Source organism: Misgurnus anguillicaudatus, chromosome 6, assembly GCF_027580225.2.
Source record: "Misgurnus anguillicaudatus chromosome 6, ASM2758022v2, whole genome shotgun sequence".
Classification (NCBI taxonomy): domain Eukaryota; kingdom Metazoa; phylum Chordata; class Actinopteri; order Cypriniformes; family Cobitidae; genus Misgurnus; species Misgurnus anguillicaudatus.
The window spans coordinates 18061176-18087192 of NC_073342.2; the positions used below are offsets into that span (position 1 = coordinate 18061176).

The 26017-nt window shown below is 37.9% G+C and overlaps 1 protein-coding gene across 1 annotated transcript in view; it reads left to right on the top strand.

Moving 5' to 3' along the window:
- Positions 1-610: 610 nt before the first annotated feature.
- The window catches only part of tead1a (TEA domain family member 1a), a 46213-nt gene continuing 20806 nt past the window's right edge, over positions 611-26017 (top strand). Inside the window, exons 1-3 of the mRNA XM_055192642.2 lie at positions 611-803; positions 1144-1230; positions 15223-15468. Of these exons, the coding sequence (XP_055048617.1) occupies positions 15267-15468 (202 nt within the window). The 5' untranslated portion in view covers positions 611-803; positions 1144-1230; positions 15223-15266. The remainder of the gene's footprint in view (positions 804-1143; positions 1231-15222; positions 15469-26017) is intronic.

Here is a 26017-nt window from a genome sequence, read left to right on the forward strand (position 1 = left end):
CTAGGTAACCCTTTTGTGGGTCCTATTGGAAACCATTATGTCAGATTTTAGGGGCATAAATTGTCGTTTTGTATTTTAGTTAAACTTATTTATTTATCCTGTAATGTTTCCTAACAGGTAAATTTAATCTAAGTAAGCCATATGTCTTTATTATAACCCAGTTATAATGTATTGAACAGTTATATGGTCTTCCTCAATTGGCAGAGGTGTTAGCAACGTTTAGCAAAGGTCATGGGTTCGATCCCAGGTCATGCACACACTAATAAAATGTACAGTATAGACTGAATGCACTGTTAGGTGCTTATTTTGGGGAAATACTGTAATGTAAAAAAATGTAATAGCTCTATAATTTACTGCCTTTTAGTAGCTATAAAAACAACTTTTGGACCCCAGGGCAAGCATAGGGGGCTGTGTTTGTTTATATGTTCGTGGGTGTGTCTAAAACACAACTGAGGCAAGGCGTTCTGAGCTTTGAGGACACCTACATGTGCTCAATTACACACGAATTTAATAAATTCTTAAATCCAACTTTTCCAAGTGAGGTCACGCACTCACTCGCGGCCCCTCCCATCGGCCGGGAGTTCTGCGGCGACGTCACTCGGACCCCGCCCCCAATGCAAACTCAGTTCTTTGCGTTCATTTCATTCTTGTCCTCATTCCGCGCATACTTCACATCGCTGTTAGATACGCGGGATTGTCGCGCTCTTGCGCTCGCACGAGAAGGAAAAACGCGACCAGCTGGAAATAAATCCGTGCGTGTGCCCGATCAGATCGCGAGCTTCACGCGCGTTTGAAAGACTGAGGTAAGTTTGCGCTTTATACGAAGTTGTCAGCAGCGTTAAGTTATAGCGGCTATTTAGGGTTCCTGTAACATAGTTTTAAATGCTAAAAATATACATTTCTTTTTTAATACCAGTTCTGTAAATGTATTACGCACTGAGGCCAGAGACTGACACTAGCAAGGGCTCACTTACTAACGTTAGACTAAAAGCGGTCTTTTTCCCAGTTTAAAAAGTGACACGAGCGTAATAATCTTCTTATGGAAAAGCGAAAGAAAACGCCAAATCAAACCTTCGTTCTTTATCTTATATTTTTGTGAAAATAGGCAATTCTGAGTAAAGATTCATATATATTTGTTCGTAGATTGTCCAAACACCAGCGGAGATTTTCATCACTTGTGGATTTTCCTGCGACCCGTGCCAGCTGCTTCACCACAATCTCGCTGTAACTGTAAGTCACTAGTCATATTTACTTGAATATTTATTACCACGAGTCATGCCTGCAATGTTCTGATTCATGTTTGTAATACGATTGAATCAGTGTTATTGATTTACTTGACCTCAGTGACTTATATACCGGCGGTTGTTTAGTTTCATGATTTGGTTGACATCATATTCTCTTAGGTGCTTTCTTAAGAAACCAGTTTCTAGTTTTGTGTACATAAATAAAGGATTAGGGAGAAAGTCCATGGTCCAGTCCCTGTTAATAATTAATCTCTATGTTTGAAAGCGACTAAAATTAGTCGCTTTTCTGCGTCTCTTTACTTTTTGTGCATCATAAGTGCGTTTTTTAACGGTCAAATCTAAAATTATAGGACTCTGTGTATCATATTCTTTTATATTTACGCACGATTATTATTATTATATATATTTTTTAAGATAAGCAATACAATCCAGCTAAGTGGTTTACGTGACAGCGAAGTTATTTTAACATTTTCAGTTTACACTTTATTTGCTTCTTACCGTTTAATTCGAATTTAAACACGTGTATCTCGCGTGTATACTTTATACTGGAGTAGTTATATTACTTTTAGGGCGAAGTCACTGGGTTTTTGTCGTTTGTTGTCCCCCCAAGCAGTATGTGACAGGAGTTTGTTGTCTCAGGGGAGGTCGCTCCCCCCACGCCATTGTATTGTTGTTTTGACTTTGCCTTTCTATTTAACTTATGTAAACAAAGTAGCTGCACTCTTTTGAAATTGAAATACTATGTCTCATAGATGCCCACCACATGGAAAAATACTGTAGGATACTACTATACTGTACTTTACTTAAAGTATACCACAGTATTTGTTTCAGTTTATCAGTTTACTATAGTTAATGCTGCAACATACTAGAGTATACTATAGTAATTATACTGTAGTATAGTATTATTACTTAAATATACAGCAGTGTACTGCAATTTACTATTGTAAGTATTATAGTACACTATAGTATTTTTAATGCGTTTTAATTAAAACGTCATTAAGTTAAACTTAATGAATAAACTTAATATAGTTTTTTGGCTGCATTTTTTATTTAATAATATTAATCATATTTTTTAAATAATATAAACTTTGTCAGGGAAGTAGAATAAAAAAACAATGTGGCAAAATCACTAAACACAGCTTCCTCCGGGAGCACAGAATTGTGGGAAAATGGGGGACGGGCCCTTCATTGTTCCTGCTGTTATTGAAGCAGGGGCTCGCCTGAATTACTCCACAAACAGTCCCGCTCACATGCTGACATCTGGTTTGCCACTTAAGCGCACCTGTAGGCTGAAAGATGCTAAACTGTGTATTCATTCTGCCGCTCGGCTAATTCAGAGGAACAACCATTTGTTTGACTGTTGCTGCCACTCACCGTCTAGCCAGCCCTATTGTTATGCCAGCAACAGGCGATAGCGGTGGAGGCACCATATGGCTCGTGTGTGCTTCGATGTTATCTGGTAATTTAGCTTATCAACACCATTATGTTGTATTTTGTCCTGTTCTCTTGTCTTTTTATGCAAAGAGGGCGATTGAGTAAGTTGAGTTGTCAGAGAGGTAGTGGAGAAAGTACACAGAATTAATGTTTTCATAGTTTTAAAAGTAAATTACAATTTTTCCTTTTTTTCCTTTTTAATTTTATAAATCTTCAAACGCACATAGACAAGAATATACTAATATAATCTGAAATAATAAAAAGCAAAAAAGCATCTTAAAAAGTCTTGGTGTGATTATATAGCGTTATATAATTTATATATAATGCAATATAATTCAGATTATATTCCAGTGAATGAAGATTTCTTTTTTTGTACTTTTTTATCTGTAGTATCCATTGGTTCACAGCGGTGTGTAACCTCCACGATTTTATACGTTATAATTCAAATGTAAATAAAAATAAAATTTTATAATTAAAATAAGTTGCTTTTTTTTTTTAAAAAAAAGAACAATATTTCAGATTTTGCTAAATGTCCTTGCAGAGTATTTGAATGACTCTTTTTGAGACGCACAGATGTTTTAGTCACACGTACACTGTGAGTATTTCAGCAACAGGTGTTGAGGATCTGCTCCGTAAGAAGTGATGACATGCATACTATGTGCTGATCGAAAAAGAGATTTTTACATGCGAGAAAGGACGTGCAATGCAGATTGCATTTAACAGACCAATAACAATGTTGTCCTTGTAAGACACATATGTCCATTTTTTTGGCATGCACAGTCACAAGTCCTGTGTGCTTACTGGAAGGGGGGGTGGGGAGTATAAAAGAAACCCGAAAACATTTGTCGGAGCAAAACGCGGGAGGGAAGCCTGAAGTGGCGACAAAAGAAAATTCATATGTAATGAAATTTGGGTTGAGAGTTTGTCAGTTCAACAATAGCTCAGTGGGATCGTGTGTATCAGGGGCACTGGTGGCCGGCTTTGTTCGGGGAACACAGGAACAATAGGGTGTCCTCAGTGGCCTGGGGCGGCAGGAGGCCCACGCCGTGCCCTGAGGTAAACTCTGTGGTCACAAAAGGACCGCTCTCTCCGCACAGCCCACCACTCGACGAGACCAAAGACAGCCAGGGAGTGTGTGATAGACCCTCACTGGAGCTGTGCCACTGACGTCAACAGTCTGCTAGTGGCTGATTACGGGCCAGCCTTTGTAAATGTGGCTGTTCTGGACTTGACTTGTGAAAGGTTTTTTTTTTAAAGAAATTCAAAGTAAATAATGTGAATTGAAAGTAAAACAAGGAAGGAAAGACTGAAATTTTACTTTGTAAGTAGTTTTTAATGATAGATGTTTAAATTGGTGACATGATGTCAGATCATTGGACAGTTGCCAAAAAATGTTTTAGCAAAATCTGCTTTCACCCCATTGTTGTTGGGTCTAGAGGTGGGGCTCTTAAAGAAGTCATACATTTTTGTACAATTCACTTTGTACCAATTAAAAACTTCGTAAAGTAGTAACAAATTGAGATCAAGCGGTTAAAAATGAGGCAATTTTCTTTATGTAGGTAACATCAACCATCACAATCTCACAGCAGTTTGTAACTAATTTACAAGGTGGCTAATTTGTATGTTTAAGTAAGATTCGCTTTCGCCTTAGTGATGTTCGGTTTAGCTGTGATGCCTTATTATATCTTTTTCCTAAAAATCATGCATTTTTGTACGCTATATATTATACAGATTCTTACGATTTAGCCACATCATAAAAATAGTTAAGAAATCCCGTAAGATCAGGCCCGTTAAAAATTTTGCGATTTCCTTTATGTGGGTAAGAACAACACTGGGTGTGGATTCAAAATTATACATTTTCTTGCAATTCACATTTTACGAATTCGTAGATATTAAACACTTCGTGAAGTACTTACGATTTCCTGTGAGATCAAGCTGGTTAAAAATGAGGCAATCTGCTTTATGTAAGAACAACCATTACAATCTCACAGCAATTTGTATTTAATTTCCAAGGCAGCTAATTCGTATTAATTTGTACACTGGCATTCGTACATTTTAGTGAGATCAGTGGCTTCATTTAGAAAGCGTGCATACACACAGATTTGATTGTAAAGTGTGTGTACGGAAAATCCACGGCAAAGTCCATATTTATAAAAACTGTCTTTGACGTGAAAAAGTGCTTAGCGCCACGTCAGGGTCTGAGCAGATTGGTGCGGGTTTTTGGCAATATAAGCCGTTCTTGCTGCTCGAAATTGGGTTTAAACATTGACAAGCGCTCATTTATATATCTATGTCACTTATTAGGCATCGCTTTAAGGCGGAGAGCTGAAACTGCTCAGCTGGGCACAAGTTCAAGATCATTTGCGATTTATAAATTTCACATCTGAAAGAAAGGGGTACGCGCATTTACTGTGCGTAAGTTCGCATTTTTTTTTATCGTAAGATCAAATGTACGGTGGTTTCTATGCAGCATTTTATAAATAAGACCTCTGCTTTCGCCTCATTGACGTTGGGTTTAGGGGCGGGGCTTCATTTTTTTATTATTATAATTGTACGAATTCATACGAATCAGCCACCTCGTAAAATAGTTATTAATTCCCATGAGATATAAGACTGGTTAAAAATGATGTGATCTCCTTTATGTAGGTAATGTTTCATCTTTATATGTGTTATTTGTAGATTTTCTGTAGACTTTAATGTTCCCTTAGCTCAGAAGAGATGCCACAAAAACAACTTAAGGAGTTAAAATCAGTTTCTAAATGAGTCAGTTCCTGATACAGACACAATGCCCTGACTTCCAGTTAAAAGTCCATTATTCACCTCCTGTCCAGCATTCGTTAACTGTTATTACACATCTTTTTCAGTTTACTCCTTTCAGATGTGTCTCAATAACATTTTAACATGAGATATGTAACATTATCATTACACATTTTTACAATGCATATTCTTTTGGTGGTAGTTAATAGTAAGTGTATGCCATGCACTTGAACAAGAAAGCCCAAAACATTTCTATTCCCAATGGGATGGTAGATTACAAAAGATACCGCTGTGTCCTAGATGGATTTCAGGAGATGTCAAGAAAAGCCGAGCAATTGTGTTTTGATACAGTGTGATCAAATGTACCGTGAGTTTTGAAAAGACTTTCTTCGAACCATCTATGTACCCTAAGAGAAGCTATCAGTAGGTGACCACAGTTCATGGCCCCCCTTTGGTGTAAATATATTTGTCCCCTGCTGGATGGTCAGGAAAGGTTATGAGCAAACACTAGTCATGCTTCTCGGGAGCTCACACTTATTTGAACACGTCGTCTCTTCCATTTCCTGGAGGAGGCATTGTAGGACGGCATGGGGAGAGTGACACCCCAGGAAGACATTGGATAATAGCAGGGTCTGACTCAGCGAAAAATAGCCAACTTTAGAAGAATAGAGCTTGTGGAGTTATTACAGACCACCACAACTCCTAGAGGAAGCCGGTCTGCTCCCAGATGGTCTCAAAATACTTTAAGTGCCCTATGAAATTGTACATTTAGGCACATTCAGGGTTAGATGCAGGGTTAAGGCTTATAAGGGGATTTTGTCAACATTCCTATCAACCAGCTAGCTTTTAGGTAAACTGTTAGAAGGGTGAAAGGATTTCCCCAACATGGATGTTGGAAAATGGACCACTTTTTTAAATCGTAGTATGCTCCTCAATGCCTTAAAGGGATAGGAACGGAGGTCTTATGAGTTTGGAACGACATGAGGGGGATTCATTAATGACATTATTTTCATTTTTGGGTGAACTAACCCTTTAAAACTTGTGGTCTAAAGGCCGAAGTATAACCCATTTTTTTACATGTAGAGTCAGTGTACGCAATGGTCGTGTACAATGCGCATGACGCAATTGTGGTCATCGGAAGAGTGCGTGCGTACTGTACGATCACCACCATTGTACGTGTAGGTCGCGTATGCATCAATAGGAGAATGTAGAATGGAGCCCATTGCATTTTGTCGGAAAGCGCATGTGTCGAATGTACACGTATGACTCAAATAAACTATACTTTGCATACATTCACGTACACAAAAATGTACAAACATATTTTAACTATTATGCAAATCTCTTTCATGAAGCAACTTTCTCTATCTATGGCACCATCTTACCAGAAGTAAGTCATTAATTTTGGGTCATCGGCGCTTATCTGAGAGGATTACTTAGCCAGCGAAAAAGCAACAATGACAGCGTTTACAGGACATGCCCAGCACCCTTAGGAATCTGTGTGGTGCAATTCGTAGTGTTTGCTGGGATATACGCAGGTTTAAATGACCTCCAAAAATACATTTAAAGCAGCGATTACCATCAAGGTAGTTTTTTCTGTGCCACCATCCCTTAAGTTTGCAGGTTCTGTCCTTTAGATAACTTGCGAAATGTCTTCTAATGGATGTTTTTTTTCTGTAGTCTACTTCATATCTTTTTGTGAGCCCCATGCTTTAATCATAACTGTGACAAATCATTAATTTTAAGTACGCTCTGGTTATAGAGCTGAGGGCGGTGAAAACGCATTACAAGGTTGAGAACAATTTTTCTGATTAAAGGCTTTTTTGTGCAGCTTTCAGTGAATAGATCGCCGCCCTTTCTTAAGCACCCTTCATGCTTCTCTTGCATCTTGAAGATGTCTTCCTCGGATAATGCTGTTCAGACTCTAAGGCTTTAAGGATTTTCTGGCGTGGTTCCTCCACAGAAATAAAAGGACATGGTTTTATCTAAGCAAATACTACACAGACAATCGCAATACAGGATGTGCTGGCCGCAATACAACACATGCCATTGAAATGCTAAAGCCTGTGTATCTCAGAGAAACAGTGAAAGAAGAGATTTTTAGGTCATCCTTAATTGAATTTCCTGCCTGATGACAGAGTAATATAGAGACTAATAGCATTGTGCGTGCATCTCGTGTCACGGCTTGAAACGCTGGAGAAAAGCTCCGAGATAGATCGCTTACAGACACTGGATATATGAAAACCCTTCGTTCATTATGCCTTCACTTAATAACTTAATAAGCCTCCTCCATTGTGTCTTATGTATCTCGTGTTATGAGAATGGAATGAGCTTACGAGGGTTAATGCGACCATGTGGGGGGATTCGTTTCATTTGATTGAATGGAGCATACAGAGGATTGGCATTACAACATTTTTTGTGTAGTTGTTTTGGAACAAGCCGTTTTGTTTGTTTGATGATTTTTATGATTTTGACATTGTTTAACTTTAAATATATGAGATTAATGCAGTATTATTTTTACGTGTGCATGCAGTTGTGAAATTTGTTTAGGTACTAAAGGTTACAGAGTTTGCAGTTATTCGATTTATGATAATTTAAATGTTGTAATCATGCAAATATGTGTAAATGTGTGTACAAAAATCAAGGATCAACAAGGAAATCTTACATGGTCAGTGACATAAATTAGCTTATTTGTTTGTAAGGTGTGTAAGAAAATGTGAATATAATTGCTAAATCAATCAAGGGGACATGAAGTGAAAATCAGATTTTCCATGTTTAAATATAATTGTGCTTTTATCAACCTAAAAAATGTGTAAAAGATCAACCCAGTAACTTAGTTTAGGTAAATCATTCTCTGCAAGAAAGTTGGCTCCCCTTGTGATGTCAGAAGGGGATAATACCGCCCCTTAAGCTGCACTATCCAACCAGGGCACTGCCATTTAGTGCAGAGATCAGCTCATTTGCATTTTAAGGGACACACCCAAAAACGGCACATTTTTGCTCACACCTAAAAATGGCAATTTTAACATGCTATAATAAAATCTGTATGGTATTTTGAGCCAAAACTTCCCATATGCACTCAACAAGACATCAAAGATTAATTTTAAATCTAAAAAAAGTATTGTGAAATGTCCCCATTAAAAATCAAATCAAACTGGATTCGTGGCAGCTCGCCACAATTTTTTATTTTTGCTAGGGTTTGCATATGGTGGTGTGTTCTCAATGACAGCTTTCCTAAAATGATATCCTATTATATTCCTAAAATAGTAAATATCCCATTAAATCACCTCGCTTTACAGTATTGCAATGTACATATTGCATCGAAACCCATGCATTGCGATACGTATCGCTTAGCGAGATTCTTGTCGATACACAGCCTTGTACTTTATTGAACTAGAAGTAGTGCGAAATGGTGCCAAATGTAAAAAAATTTTTTTGTTTCTTTTCAATGCTTTCAGAATCCTAAGCTAATTTTCTATTTAGCTAATTTAAAAAATGTTGTCTCAAGCATTTGGATTCTGATTTGAATTTATGTACACTTTCGTGACCCAGCCTATGAAATCCATAAAGTGTTATGAACTTTAGTTCACACTAGATGCGAGTTCAACGATTTGCGCGAGTAGATTACATACAAAGTCAATGCAAAGATGCATTCAGACACGTCCTCGCGTGGGGCAATGCGAATGACGCGATATGGGCGGCGCATTTTACCCTCAAACGCGCGTTCACCCAAGTTGAAAATATTCAACTCGAGCGAAAAATTTGCATGATTTGTTAAATCTCGTGAGTAATCTAGAGCGAGTAACGCGATGCCCCGTGTTTGGTGTGTACGTAGCATAAGAATCAAAGTTTGATTTCACTTGATCTTCGGGGCCTTTATTAAAGATATCAAGGTTATATTTTCACAGAATGTTCTATGACGACTTTATATAAACAATAGTAAATCAATTAAAAAAATGACTTTAGTTGGGTATTCACAGGCTGGGCGACACATGTTGGAAAGTTATTATCACAAACACTGGACCGGACACAGATACTGTCACTTGCCATATACATATCATTACATTTAATTACATCAAGCTGGCTCTTTCACAGTATTCTTGCCCGTGGATGTGGACAGACACAGCATACACAAATCTACTTTGAGATACCCTCATCCATTGGCAGTAACTGTAGACCAGAGGGAGTGAGACAGCTGCCCGTAGTGGATGTGTGCCTTCCAGTTAGTGTGGAATCGCACCCATGCCTCTTGTTTGGCCGGCTGAGGCTGCCTGGAGGGTGAAGTGTATTGTAAGTGTGACCACACTACATTGTTGCATGACTAATCTCGGCCCTCCATCTGCCACCGATGCCCCAGCGCAAGCACTTCTCTCTCCAGCATCAAGCACTGCCATATTGCAGCAGTCACAACATCTTGGCTTTCACGACCACTTTGCGAGAGCAGAAGCACCGGAGCGGACAGACTGCCTACACGCCGCACAGCGAGGGATTATGGGCTGGTTACATGTGCATACATAACGAAACACTGAGATTTGTCAAGACATCCAAAACTGACTTGTGCAAATTTCATTGGTTTTGCATGGCGATGTGGCCGGCCATGAGAGAACGTTTGGCTTGCTGATGCATGGTGTGCACATCCATCCATCCATCCATCCATCCTTCTACGTCTATCCATCCATCTGTCTTTGAATGATCTTTCTCACTGAGTTGTTTACTTTTTGAAGTGTGAAGTGTCTGTCTGTCTGTGTATCTTTATCTGTCTGTCTGTCTATCCTTGAATGATCTTTCTCACTTTCCTTCTCTTTGAAGTATTAAGTCCTATAAATTATAGAAAGGATGTGGTGTGCTGAGGGCCATGTCTCTCTCTCTCTCTCTCTCTCTCTCTCTCTCTCTCTCTCTCTCTCTCTCTCTCTCTCTCTCTCTCTCTCCTTACTCTCTCTCTCTCTTTGATTAAATCACACTTAGGCTCTCTTTAATCTTCTCCAGTCCAAACCACCAGCCTGCTTTTGTTTATGTTAATTAAAAACTGATGCTGAATTTCTCAGATTTTCAAGATATTAGCATATATGTAAGTATAGCAACCTCTTTTGCTTTGATTGGCTGTTAAGAGTGAGTATCTGCATGCAAGACAACCCATTCGGATCTGCAATTTCATTATGCAAGCAAAGCGTTACAATCTGCTTAACTAAAACATGAAAAATGGCCCTGATTTGAAGCAAAAAGTAGTGCCGCGAACAGACAGATACAGCGTTCTGTAAATGTTTCCATGATGTGCATTAAGTGGAAAACTACAGATTGCATTGTAATTGTGGCCGAAGCCAAAAGCGCACACATGACTGTGCTGGAAGTCATTACAGTTGAGTTCATCTCTAAGTCAGGAAGATTATGTTCAAGAGCCAAACCATTTAGCAGTTTGCAGCATGCAAAATGTTTTATCACTCTCTCAGCAGTATCAGTGAGGTTTTGCAATGTCAGCATTGACTGCATAAAAACAGTTAGTTATCACTGCAGTGTTAGTGAGAGACCCACCCACCCAGTACACACACATTTATTCAGCTTTCTAAATGGGAATGTCATAGACTTCTATTATGCTTATATATATATATATAACGAATTACATTAGCTATATGTAATTCACAAACTGAAATCTCCTAAAAAGGTGACAATGGGGATACGCAGACTAAATATTTTCTTAAAGGGATAGTTCACCTTAAAATGTAAATTCTGTAATGATTTACTCATCCTTGTGTTGTTCTAAACCTGTATGAATTTCTTTTTTCTGATGAACAGAAAAGAAGATATTTTGAGAAATGATGGTAAACACACAGCAGATAGTGACCATTAACTTCCATAGTAGGAATAAAAAATATGATGGAATTTAATGGGTAATGTAAACTGTGTGCTTACCATCATTTAGCAAAATATTTTCTTCATCATTTATCACAATACTTACAAAATATTTTTTTCCTACTATGGAAGTCAATGGTCACTATCTGCTGTGGGTTTACCATTATTTCTTAAAATATCTTCTTTTGTGTTCATGTTTTGTGACAGAATTTTCATTTTAAGGCGAACTATCCCATTAACAGAATAAATTTAATGTGTGCACCCACTACTATACAAACAACCCAATGCTGGGGTCAATGTAAAACAAATAGTTTAATCAAATTAGCGACTCATTATGTCTTTTGTGGTAAAGTGTAAGTGCGCGCCATACAAATAACTGGATTTATACTGTGCATTTTAACTGCAGCGATAGAAATCTGCAAAATGCTGCTTACAACCCCAAAACCCTGTTTTTGGACATGTGCATTGCTTCCCTGCACCCCTATAAATCTCATAATCCATCTTGAGAGTGTGTCGCCTGAGAGATGAATTAAAATGATCACCCACCTACGCTAAAAATTAAAACATGCGGTTATTGAAAATTTTGATAAGCAGATCTTTTCTACATTTCATGACTTTGAACTGTTGTGAAAGTATGTTTATAGTGCTTACTAGCATTAAAATATGTACCGTAAGTACATATAGGATGTGTTTAGAAAACAATTGGACAAAGTGGATAATAGCGGTATTGCATAAAGACGGAAATACTCGTCATTGGCGGGGAAGCGTTTTCTCTTGATTGACGAGATATCTCGTCAATGGCGGGGAAAGAGTTAACTTAGATGAATTAATACATACCTATCTTTTCTCAGTAGGTGCACTTTTAATCTTTGTACAGCGCTTATTGAATGTGTTAGCATTTAGCCTAGCCCCATTCAATCCTATGGCTCCAAACAAAAGTTTTATTTTGTGCCACCATACTTACTTGTGTAACTACTCATGTAACAGTCTTTAAATAGGGAAAACATGGAAGTGTTTGGTGGCTTTTAAATTCATCCCTGTTTGGATCCTAAGGAATGAATGGGGCTAGGCTAAATGATAACACATTCACAACGCGCTGTACAAAGATAAAATGCAAGCATTGAAAAAAGATAGGGATGTATTAATTTGTCTAAGTTGAGGTAAGAACATAGTAAAATACTGAAAAACGGTGGTGTTTTCCTTTAAGACTTAAACTCTTCTAATGCAAACTCTGAGCAAACTCAGTCTTTAAGTCTTTTATATTATTTTGTGAAATAACTTTTTTTGTGCAAATTCGATCTTGATTAGGGTTGCAAAGCTCAGAATTTTGGAAATATTCCACGTTGGAAATTTAAGGAGAGGAAATTATTTGTAAATTTTTGATAATTTATACAAACTGTATCACATACAAACATTCGCTTCCTCGACATCTGACTCATTTTCATCCTTGTGCCACCCAAGTATTGTCGAACATCAGGGGCCTCATTTATAAAAAGCTGCGTAGAAACCCTCCTACTTTATATCTTACGATCATTTATCAAAAATGCGTACGTGTGATTCATAAACCGAACGTACGCACAGAAAACGCGGGTACCCCTTTCTTTCAGATGTGAAATTGATCAATCACAAATAATCTTGAACTTGTGCGCAGCTGAGCAGTTTCAGATCTCTGCCTTTAAATGCTGGCTAATTAATGTCATTGACATATAAAAGAGCGCTTGTCAATGTTTTAAACCCTTTTTCGAGCGGCAAGAATGGCTTATATTTCCAAAAACCTGCAGCAATCAGACAAGCAAAAGTGCGTACATCTGCTCAGACCCTGACTTGGCGCTAAGCACTTTTCCACATCAACGACAGTTTTTAGAAATATGGCCGTGAATTTTTGCGTACGCACGCTTTATAAATGAGGACCCAGGTGACCAAACCGAAAAACAGGGTCGGTCGCTTCCAGTATGTGCTATCGTAGCTTGTTATTCGTAGTATTATTATTTGTGTTATGTTTTATTTTATTCTATTATCTGAATGTATGCGAGAATTTTTTTTTGTCAATAGCTATAAAGTATTAAAAAAGCTAGTAATTTTTTTTTACTGGGTTTAAGATGTTAATGAGCATATCCACTGGACATCGATTATTTAAAAAAAAAACATAAAACAATAATACTACGAATAACAATAACAAGCTACGATAGCACATACTGGCAACCGGAAGTGATCAACCCTGTTTTCCGGGTTTGGTCACGTGCCGTTCGACATATACCCTATTCCCATATATTCCAGGGTTATTTTAATGGAAAGTTTTAAAAAATTCCAGAATTTTGCAATCCTGATCCCGATCCTAACTCTAAAACCCTTGTTCATTTTCTTACAATATACAGTATTTCTTTTACTTGTAAATTTCCAATGGGATTTCCTAAGATAGCCTCAAAGGGAATTCAGTTCTGGACACAATTTTGTATACACTGAAAAAATGATTCATTCAATTTACTCAATTTTTAAAGGTAAGTGGTTGCAATCAATTTATTTAAGCTACATTTAAACAAAAGTTTTTTGTTTTGTTTTGTATTTCTACTTTTTTCCTATTTTTGTTTAAATGTAGCTTAAATAAATTGATTGCCACCACTTGAGGAAATCCACAAAATTGAGTAAATTGAATAAATACTTTTTTTCAGTGTACCTAACCTATAGCCAGGTCCTGTCGGAATCTGCAGACTTTTTTTGATTTTTCCGCGGAAATTTCACTAAACTTATGTGTACAGGCAGTAATGCTGTGACACAAACACATACAGCTCATCTCTCTCTCAATCTCTCTCTCTCTCTTTCTCTGTCTCGCACACACCCACAATTGAACAAACTGTGAAGTGTAGCCTGCTCAAATTTGACAGGAAACACATGGTGGTACTTCCACAATAGGCAGCACTGTTTTTACTGAGCATTTCCCCTCCACGCATGGCTGCCAGGCCAGACGAGACTTAAAATCACAGATTTTGTAATTAACAGTCATTTTCAATGGGTCTGGTTTTAGACTTTAGTATGATTTTTACGCCTCTTTAGTATATTTCAAAGTCGCATGCACACATGTTAGATTTCATACTGCACTTGGTTGTTTACATGAGCACTTGGCTGCACATAAAGGTGATTTTCTGCCAGATCTTTGCACTTTATCCTCTGATTAGCAGTGTGGTGTTTATAAAGGGATCGTGATTAACCACAGATATTTCACAAGCAGTTCCCTTTAACTTTAAACGTTGTGGTCGTGCAGCGCTGATGATAAAAGCGGTGACTTGGAGGAGCGTTACGTATGATTTGGCTTAATCACTCTCTGTTAAGTTGTGGGATGAAAATTTGTCATTCAGCAAATATCTGCCACAATCGAACTTAATCATTGGCAGATCGCAAGTGTGTAAGATAGCAGCTGGTTTGGTTTAAGTGCCACTCCTAAATGAGCTCACTGAAGCACTTTCTTATTTCCTTCATTGGCTTTCAAACATGCTTTTATCTTTTAGCTGTCATATTACTGTTTGATGTTTTTATCCGATGAAAGAATATTTTTATTGTATTTAATTTATTCAGCATCAATCATTATTATTCATTCCTAAACCAAAGAGCCTGAAACGTAGAGGGATTTTTTTTACACTTATATTGTTTGCTAGTACCACCATGACCGAAGGGACATTTGTGAAAATAAGGCATTTCATTTAATGACTATTTACCTTTTTATTGCCATCAACCTAAACATAAGAGCCTGATAAAAAATGCTCATTTACAAGAAAACATGTCAGACGCACCTACAAGTTTTTCATCTGAACTCATACATATTTCAAAGTAGTACAATGGCAATGGTTTTAAGGACATAGCACCATAGTAATACCATATTTATTGGGGGGATATGTTGTCAGAGACTGTCTGTAACTATATATTTACCTTCCTTGGTTGATCCTTGCAGGTTAGCGTTCCCCAGGACCGGGCTCGGAGGTCCCAGCCTTTGCCATGGATCCCAGCAGTTGGAGTGGCAGCGAAAGTGCCGGGGAGGATATCGAAAGAATGAGCGACTCGGCCGATAAGCCAATGGACAATGACGCTGAGGGCGTATGGAGTCCTGATATCGAGCAGAGCTTTCAGGAGGCCTTGGCTATCTACCCACCCTGCGGCCGACGGAAAATCATCCTGTCGGATGAGGGGAAAATGTATGGTGAGTCCGAAAAAAAACAACAACTTTTCGATGAACTACGAAACGGTTGCCCTTAGGCTTTGTTTACATTGCACGTAAATCCAATTTGTATTTCTAATCCGATTTATAGGACAGACTGTTCACAGTCATTTTGTAAGTAGTGAAATCGGATTTGTTTCTTTTGACCTTGTAGTGAATACATTATTTGTATACTTTGTATGGATCTGATTTTAAAAAATTTTTGCTGTTGTGAGAGGATTTCAATAAAAACAGATCTTTCAACATCTAAGCACAATTTAAAAACAAACTATTTTCTCAACATCAATGTCACAATGTTTTGACTTGGTTTGAGGTGTTTTGACTGCTGATACCGTTGTGTTTTGACTGCGCGTAATCGAGAGTCGGTTGTTGAATTTGGCGGGTAGAGTTATGATCAGAAGGTTCTCAGGGAAGCTGGTAGTTGTTTTTCGTCCTCAGGGTGACTCTGTGAGGTCCGTTGGGCCTTTAAAACTGGTAAAACGGGACTCCGCTGGGCCAGACTGTCCTGGGTTCTGTTGTAAAGTCAGCGTGAACCATTAGTTAGGAGCAGATGGTCGTGCGGCTGACACCAGCTGCGCTCCCACTCCCCCTCAATTCCCCACAGCCGCCCCCCCCACCTGAAATCTCGGCTGGGGTGATGTCATGGAAAGAGGGAATTTTGCTCTTCTTTCTCTCTTTGGATATTGAACATGCTCTTGGCCTTGCCTGGAATTATATCCAGGCTTTTTTATTAAATTCAAATCAGTAACCAAACAATCCTTATCTGGATATGTGATGGAGAAAACCAGCATGTGATCTATGTGAAAACATGGAGAAAGTATACATTTTGGAATTTCATGGCTTTCCGAAATACTTGTTTTTGATTGGTTAATCACGGTATTTTTTGTACAGTGGCCACTAAAATTGTAAATTGTTCAATTGATGGTTGTCCCCCCTTGTTTACAGTACTTGTTTCTTATCTGTATAATGAACAGGTGTGCATGGTTATCAATAGGTATGTAGGAAAACGGCAATGCCTGAAATGAATCAGATCAGATGTATCAGTGATGGACTGTGCTTAAATTAAGATTAAATTTGTGGATCGTGCATTTATATGTTTAAATACATAAACGAAGGTCATGGGTACGAAACACTGACCAAAAGCTTGAATAGTGTGCAGGATTTTTTCTCTTTATTGTAGTATAATAAGGTTTTACTGCATTTTAGGAAGTTGCTATGTTTTGTGTTCAGTTATCGCAATTTCTGTTTCTGAACACTTTGCGTATTTTTCAATAATGACCTCATTGTTAATTTCCACAAAAAATCTTGCCTTGCATTAAAACTTTCTTTGAATTCTTTTGTAAAGTGATGAATGCAAAAACAGCGGCTTTCTCAAGAGACACCTGTTTGTTCCCATGGTCACAGTCATTTCTCCTGAAGGTATTTTAGATTCCCTTTAAATAAATTGGCTGCTGTTCGTGGGGGGTTTCTCTGGTCATAGAGGCGTACCTGTCACAATGGTGTCCATGTGACATTCCAGAGCCTGGCGTTTTTGCCGTCGTTATTTCATTGTCCATAGCAATTATTTGCGATGCATGGGTCAAGGATGGGTTTTCTCAGTAACATTACAAGTCAAGATCCGGGTCTCTAGCTCTGTGCTGCTAGCGGTGTGGTTAATTAGCAGCTATCTCTAAGGCAACCGCCTTTCAACAAAACAATAAGTAGTTGTTTCTTGCCTTGTGACCCGTCTGATCTCATCTCACTGTTTACCTGAGGGGCTTCTTCTTCTATTCATGGAGACGTGTTAAAGTTGGAGCGGAGCCAAAGAGTTTATATTGTACAGTAAAAATCAATTTTTTGTTTTTAAGCTTTTTCGTATGACTTTCCCCTCATGGCTTACCACTAATATTATAACCTTAAATAATTTTTTGGGGGGCTTTCATTATGTTATCCTTAAATGAACAGTTTAGACAAAAAATAAAATTAGACCATATTTTACTCACCTTAATGCTATCTTAGTTGTATATGATCAAATTATTTTTATGGTTGTTGTGTCACTGCACCGCAATATTTGCAGAAACAAGACTTAAATATATGTGACCCCACCATAAATAAATCAAACATCTATTTATCATTAGTAATATGTCTTGGTAAGGGCTTCATATGGACATCTTTAAAGGTGATTTTCTACATTTTTTGCACCATCGGATTTTAGATTTTCAAATAGTTGTATCTTGCGCCAAATATTGTTCTGTGCTAACAAACCACACATCATTGGAAAGCAAATTTATTCAGCTGATTTATAAATCTCAATTTCAAAAAATGTACCCTTATGAATGGTTTTGTGGTACAGGGTCACATATTAGTGATGGGGACAAGACCGCCTATGCCGAGTCCGAGTCAAGATCGAGTCTTTGAAGGGTCGAGACCGAGTCCGTTGGTTTTCAAATACAGTCGAGTCCAAGTCCAAACTGAGTCTTTGAGGAAGCTAATCTGAGTCGAGACAGAGTCCTTAAAGGAATAGTCTACTCATTTTCAATATTAAAATATGTTATTACCTTAACTAAGAATTGTTGATACATCCCTCTATCATCTGTGTGCGTGCACGTAAGCGCTGGAGCGCGCTGTGACGCTTCGATAGCATTTAGCTTAGCCCCATTCATTCAATGGTACCATTCAGAGATAAAGTTAGAAGTGACTAAACACATCAATGTTTTTCCAATTTAAGACGAGTAGTTATACGAGCAAGTTTGGTGGTACAAAATAAAACGTAGCGCTTTTCTAAGCGGATTTAAAAGAGGAACTATATTTTATGGCGTAATAGCACTTTTGGGAGTACTTCGACTCGCCTGAAAAGTCCGCTCCCCTTCTCACTCTCATAATGGGAGAGGGAGGGTGTTACTGCGCCGAGTCGAAGTACTCCCATAAGTGCTATTACGCCATAAAATATAGTTCCTCTTTTAAATCCGCTTAGAAAAACGCTACATTTTATTTTGTAGATTATTTTCGAGACCAAGACCATAAAATATGAACTATGCTTTTACTATCATTTAAAAAAATGCATTATCTTCTGCCTATTTTTCTAGAGATAAATAAACAGCTCTGATGGCAGTATGGGATGTCATTTTCAAATAATGCCCGTCAACATTGCATTTTATTATTATTGTTATGTGTTGTGTGGTTTTTTATATGAACATAAAAAAATGTGTTGGTCTCGAGGACTCGATTTGAAATTACGAGTCCTTCTCCTCCCTTTGTGGTCCAAGACCGAGTCAAGACCGAGTCTTTTAAGGAACAAGTCCGAGACGAGTCAGAGAAAGCAGAAATCTGTCTCGAGACCATATCATATATCACACATTTTAAGATGATCACTGCACACTCTTTATTGACAGAAAGGGCTTGCCTCTGCTTTTCCTAGCACTTAATTTTAGCAGCAAATGCACGCCTTAAGTAGATTTGACAGTCGCCCGCTGGGCTTGATGAAAACAAGATCTAATCACAGTGGTTTCACTTTTTTGGGGATTATACTTAACAGAATTTTATCTTGTTATTTAGCTCAACTTGTTTATATTTAAACATTTATCTTGAGAAATACATTTTACATTTGTGCATTTGGCAGACTTACAGTGCAAAGCTACACATTTTAATCAGCATGTGTGTTCACTATATTATACAATCTCACAACCTTCGCACTGCTAATGCAACGCTCTACTGTTTGATTCTGATCAGTCAGTCATAAACTGTATAAGGATCAATGACATGACGTTAATTATTTTGTGTCCGTATGGTTAAATTAAATGTAACAGGGTTCTTTTTTGAGGACCAAGTCTAAAATTTCTGGTTTGTTTTAATTTTAACAGTATATTTGGGGGGTAATTGCAAAAATGTTAATGTGGTGTAACTGGCTTGTGTCAATTGGTGTAACTCGTTTTTTTTTTATGAAAATATAAATATATTCATAAAAATGTGGAATAAAATATAATCATCTAGTTTAGTGTAACATGATTTTTTTTAAATACATTTTTACATCATTTGTCAAAGATTATTTAGAAAACAGAGCTGTTTTCAGCATATGTCAGGACAAATATTACAAAAACGCATTAAAATTTACATTTAGAAATAACTAATAAAATGATATTTAATATTATTATTATTATTTTATGTTTACACTTGCATGACTTTAAGGTGGATAAAATATTTAATATTTCTCATTCTTTGGCACAATTGGCGGTTACACCATTTGACATTTTCAGGTCGATTCAGTCTTAACTTTCATAAAAATGGTGCAAATGTAATTTTTTATTACATAAAATTAACATAAATACACTATGTGCATTAAAATAAACCTGACGCATGCTTTTAAAATAAGGTTTTTAAAAAGATTTTTGAATTTCTCGTCTTGCCAAACCGTTTTTGTCACTGACCTCTAATTGATAGGTGACCGCCAACAATTTCCTGCATACCTGTGCTAGTTTCATCATTTTTTAAACCATCAAATAATTTCAATTCAAGTTTCTATTTCAGATTAATTTTTGAATAACTAGCACAGTTTTGACATTGAGCGCACCATGTCATTATTTTGCAATAATTACTGTCTGACTGTACATTGTCCCTTACATACTTAGAAATACCAGACTGGTTCAGGGGCAATCTGCATTCAGGCAGTCATGGGCTTTTGTGAACATAATGTGTGCCTCGAAGGATAGGAAATGCTGTGTGTGTTTCACAATAGGATAGCAGACCCAAGACTGTAGTGCCAGCTTGGACCTAAGGGGAAACTAGAGGTTATAGAAGTTAAGAGTCATTTCGGATATCTAGCATGCTGTATAGCGTCAAGACGAACCCACACTCTTTTTATTCATGTTAAAATACTTTTTCCTATGTTAGTGTAATATGCAACGTTGTAAGCCATTAGCTCAACAGGTAGAGCATTGTGTTAGCAACACAAATGTCATGGGTTCGATTCTCATTAAATACACATATTGATCAAATGTATAACTTGCATGCACTGTCAGTGGCTTTGGAAAAAAGTCTACAATAATTTTGAAACAGCGAAGGTGGCTGAACCAATAACATGATTTTGGGGGTGTGGCTATCTGTTTTGCAGGCCAATGGCATGTGTAGGAACACATGTTGCCTCATATAGATATAATCAGAAATAGTTATGTATAAAGTTAGTTATAAATATATCTATAATACACCCAGAATTAACTATTTTTTATATTTTAAACCCTTTAAAAACTCCAGACTCTAAATGACAAACCAACACACATCACCCAATGGGTTGTTGTTTAGGGTCACAGAAAAATCTCAGACTCCCTGAATGTGGTTTAGCGACAGGATGGTTTTCAGTGTAAATAGTAGTTTGGTGAAAAAAATTGAAAGACAGGTGGTTTCAAAAAGTGTTTGTAAAATCACACAGGACATTGCTTTTGTATTGTTGCTCCAGAGGAGGTCGCTGGATGTGGGGCGCTTACCTTTCAGAGTCTACTGAATCAGCTATGTATATTCCCGCTTTAAAGCCTTGCGTTCTGCTTCTTTTGTGTTGCATAAAATGGGTCCGCTTTGTGGACGACTTTTTTTGTTCACTTTCTTTCCCGGAGGTACAGGGTTTAATCATGTCTCTCTAGAGATGGCTTGTGAATTTGAAGAAGAGTTTTTCGATGGACGCCCAGAAGACTGGACGGATCTGAGAAATGAGTGCCGTATGAACCGCATTAATGTTCTCATTTGGCCCTGATAGGTGTGAGAGACATGTATGTTACCTCATCGAGAGCCAGTTAGGAGACAGGTCACAGCATGCACCATCCTCACACCTCTTAACTGTTTGAGATGGATGAGTGATTGAAAAAGACATTGATATCATGTTACGTAGAGTCTTTAATCCGCCTTATATAAGCTTTTGTGGCAGCTTTTGAAAAGTTATTTTTCCTTATAAGTGTTTTTTTAATGTATTTTTATGCTCATTAATACATCAAATATTAGTTTTACAGTACCCTTTCAAAAGGTCCTAATATGTACCGTTCAGGTACAGATATGTATACATGTGGTACCAATATGTACCTCTAAGGTACTAATATTAACTTTTTAGTTAAAAATGCATACTTTTTGAAAGGGTACCATCCCAGTGACAGCTAGGGACCATTATTGACCATTTATTTTTTGTCAGTTTAGCAAACACCCAGAATAAGGTGACCAGATTTTTAAACTGAGAAGGGGAGATTTCCTAGTTCATTGAAATCTTATTTGTTATTATCTATGAATTAAAAAACAGGACAAATCTTTTTTGAATGTTTCCATATTTTTTATTGTGGGTTTACGGAGGACACCCCAGAAAACTAGGAGATCTGGAGCCTCATTTATAGACGGTTTCAGCAGTAACAACATAAACAAGCGGCTTTCGTGGTCATCACGTAACTTCCGGTAAACTCCGCAAAGAATAAATAACAACAAAGTCCTGTTGAAGTAGTTTATTTATATAACAAGCAAAATAAACAACACGCAGTTTACATAGGAACATTTGTTATTTTCGACGAGGTATTTGTTTAAGAGTTCAGTTTCAGATTAAACAAACAGAAACCGGAAGTAAAGTTCGGACCAGACGCTTATCTCGTCACCGCACATGCGCCCAATGAAACGGTCTATAAAATGCAGCGTAAAAACCATCTTACATTTGATCTTACAATCATTTATCAAAAATGGGTATGTGTGATTCATAAACCAAACGTACGCACAGAAAAAGCGAGTACCCCTTTGTTTCAGATGTGAAATCTATGAATCGCAAATGATCTTGAACTTGTGCGCATCTGAGCAGTTTCAGATCTCCGCCTTTAAACGATTCCTAATTAATGTCATAGACATATAATAGAGCCACTCCCATCCGAAAAACGTGATTATGCGATCGCATAATTCAACGCATAACCAGCCAAAGTCTGCATATTTATGCGGGGGACACATTTTATTTTAAAATACGCCGCACTTTCGTAGCATAGATTGCAAATTTTCGTGATCAAAATATGCGTGGCTTGCATGATTTCATAATCCCCTCATTTTCGTAGCAAAAATCAGATATATCTTAGCAGAAAGTTGAAAAATGTTACATTTACCTCACACAACCGAGGCATGTCTCCTGTTGCCATGGGAACGTTATGAAGTGACGTGATTATGTGACGTGAACATCAATGAAAAGCTGCAAAAGCTGCAAACAGTTTTGGCAAGTTCCAGCATTTTTTGCAAGTTCCCGCAATTTTAGCGCATAAAATTGCATAAATATCCCGCATACTCCATCGCGTTTTTTAAGAAAACGTGCCGCAAGATCAAAGATTTTTTTGCGCAACAATCATAAAAAACTGAGTTTTGTTGGAAGGCCTGAAAAGCGATTGGCAATGTTTAAACCCTTTTCGAGCAGCAAGAATGGCATATTTTCCAAAAACCTGCAGCAATCGGACAAGGAAAAATGCGTACGTCTTCTCAGACCCGGGTGTGGCGCTAAGTACTTTTCCACGTCAAAGACAGTTTTTATAAATATTAACACTTTACGATCAAATCTGTGTGTACGCACGCTTTATAAATGAGGCCCCACGTCACCTTAACCCAGAACAGCTTAGCATCTGCATAGAAACACACTAGCAACCGTTCAGAACACCTTAGCAACCACATATCAACACCCTGGCATTGAGGCAGCATTTGCATGGTCAAACACTTACTGTACATTTTCTAGTTAGCAGTGCATGCATCAAGACAAATCACCACACAAGCCATATTTCCTAAATTCCCCATTAATCCGAGATCTCAAGAAAAACAGCGTAATTAAAACCATCAGACTTTAAAGTCGTACCCTGGCAGACAGACAGCTCTCTGATCATAAAAGTATGCGCAAGGTAACTTTATCAAGCTGAACGAAATGAGGTAGAAAGCAAGAGCGGGGTCATTTGGGGCCGCTTGGATTTTCCGTGTGTGATTTTCAGTAGACTGGTGTGATGTTTCCAGCCGGCGCACCATGTTAGGACACAGTCAGACAAACGCACTTGTACTCGCGTGCATGTCCGCGCACACACACAGGAAGCATGCTTAATTGCTCCCATTAAAGAAAAGAGCTCCAAACCAATTCCTTCCATGCTGTGTTTCCAGTTTGGCTTCTCTATCGGAGGAAGAGAAGCAAAGCTTTCAGCTTTCTGGAGGCCTTTTGGTACTGGACCATTGTAGATGCTTTTAGGGCTTTTAATGTAAAACATACTGCAGTGGGCTGTGACTCCAAACTAGAGACAGCAGATTATGGGCTGTAAAAACAACAGCGTTTTATAGTTTACACTTTTATAAAACATCTAAGAGTTTATATTTACATTTATGGATTTGGCAGACACTTTCATCCATTTAGGGCAGTGTTTCCCAACCCTGGTCCTCGGGCACCCCCTCCCAGAAAGTTTTAGATGTCTCCTTATTTAAAACACCTGATTTGACTCATCAGCCTCCTTCTAAAATGGTAAACATGTCTCCCTAACAAGCTGATGATTTAAATCAGGTGTGTTAAATAAGGAGACATCTAAAACTTTCTGGGAGGGGGTGCCCGAGGACCAGGGTTGGGAAACACTGATTTAGGGTATACATTATATCATACTGGGAATTAAAGCCTTAAACCTTTGTGTTGTTAATGCAATGCTCTACACTGTCAGAAAAAATTTTAAATATGTACCCATCTGTCACTGGGGCCATGCTGTACCCTTTCAAAAAGTACAGCTTTTCATCTTAAAAGTTGATATCAGTACTTCAAAGGTACATATTGGTACCTAATGGTACAGATATTAGGACCTTTTTAAAGTGTACAGCCCCAGTACATACAGTATTTTGACTAACAGTGTACCAATGGAGCTACAGGTGGTTGACATGAAACAGCATTTGCAACCATAATGATTTTTGTGAAATCTAGATAAAATGTATAATTTAGTTTTAAGCGCTGGGAATTTATTGGATTGTGGAAAAGCTGAAGTTTGCTCATACAGGTGTCCTATGCACTCGGAAAACTGCTGGGTTGTTTTTAATCCATGCTGGGTAAATATTGGACAGAACACACCCCTGCGTTGTAATAACTCACATTGAGTTATTTTTAACCCAGCTGTGTGTTCTTCCAATATTTACCCAGCATGGGTTAAAAACAATCCTGCAATTTTTAGTGGGTAACAGAGTAACATTACATCATCGGATTAAAGGAATAGTTCACCCAAAAATGAAAATTCTGTATTTTTATTTATTCACCCTCATGTTGTTCAAAACTTATTTTCTGTGCGACATATAAAAGATATTTTTAGAAAATTCTCAGTGGTTTTGTGTCCATACAATGGATGTCAATGGTGTCCAAGAAAGTTTGGTTGCCAACGTTCTTGAAAACATTATCTTTTGTATGACATAAAGTTGAGTAAATGATAAAATAGTTCCTTTTCCATTGACCTTTAACAACCAGAAAGTGTCCAAATACATTTTGCCCTTCCTTTAAATGAAAACAACACAGTTTTTCAATATTTGACTGTGTTCTTACCTCAACTTAGACAAATTAATACATACCTATCTTTTTTTAACGTTTTATTTTGTGCCATCATACTTACTAGTGTAACTACTCATGTAACATTCTTTAAATTGTAAAAACATGGAAGTGTTTGGTGGCTTCTAAATTCATCCCTGCCTGGATCCCAAGGAATGCATGGGGCTAGGCTAAATGCCAACACATTCACGACACGCCGCACAAAGACTAAGCGCACGCACTGAAAAAAGACAGGCATGTATCCATTCATCCAAGTTGAGGTAAGAACATAGTAAAATATTAAAAATGGTGGTGTTTTCCTTTAAACAAACATCTGTTAAACTATTTGAAACTTAGAAAGCATCTTTTGTGGTTTTGTTTGTACTATATTTCTTTCTAAAAATGCCATTTGCTCTCATTATTTGTTAAATAACAAACAAATGAAAGCATTTTAAGTGTGTCTGAAGTGTCAAAGCACTTGTCAGGGTCACCGTATGCTTGACTTTCCTCTCCGATTTGGTTTCACTAAATAATCATGGCAGTTTTGGCGGGACGAGGGTTATGGGGAGGGGTTGTTGGTGGGGTGTCCACTGGAAAAGAAAAGACTTTCCGTCACGGTCTCTTGCCATCTGGCCTTGAATTTTCCCTCAGACCCTCCCTCTGAAAATGGGTTGCGGACGGAGGGGTGTCATCGAGTTACGGGCTCTACCCGTCACAGCGGACAGCTGGCTAACTCTAATCAGATGCTAGCAGGCATGTGTGTGCATATAAGCGTGTGTATGTGTGTGTGTGTGTGTGAATGGCTTTATCTGGCAGGAAAAAAACTGGCCGCACCCCTCGATCCTGCTCTCAGGGAAACACCTGCATTGATCATATCGGTCTAAGCTCCCTCAATCCCAGAAAGGGGATTGTTCAAATCACCATCTGCTTTTGGAGGCTGACCTTTACTTATAACCATATGGCATTTTGTTGTTTCTTATCGTGAGTGGTTGTACGGTAAATCAGGTGGATTATTATTACTCTGGTAGTGTGATTCAG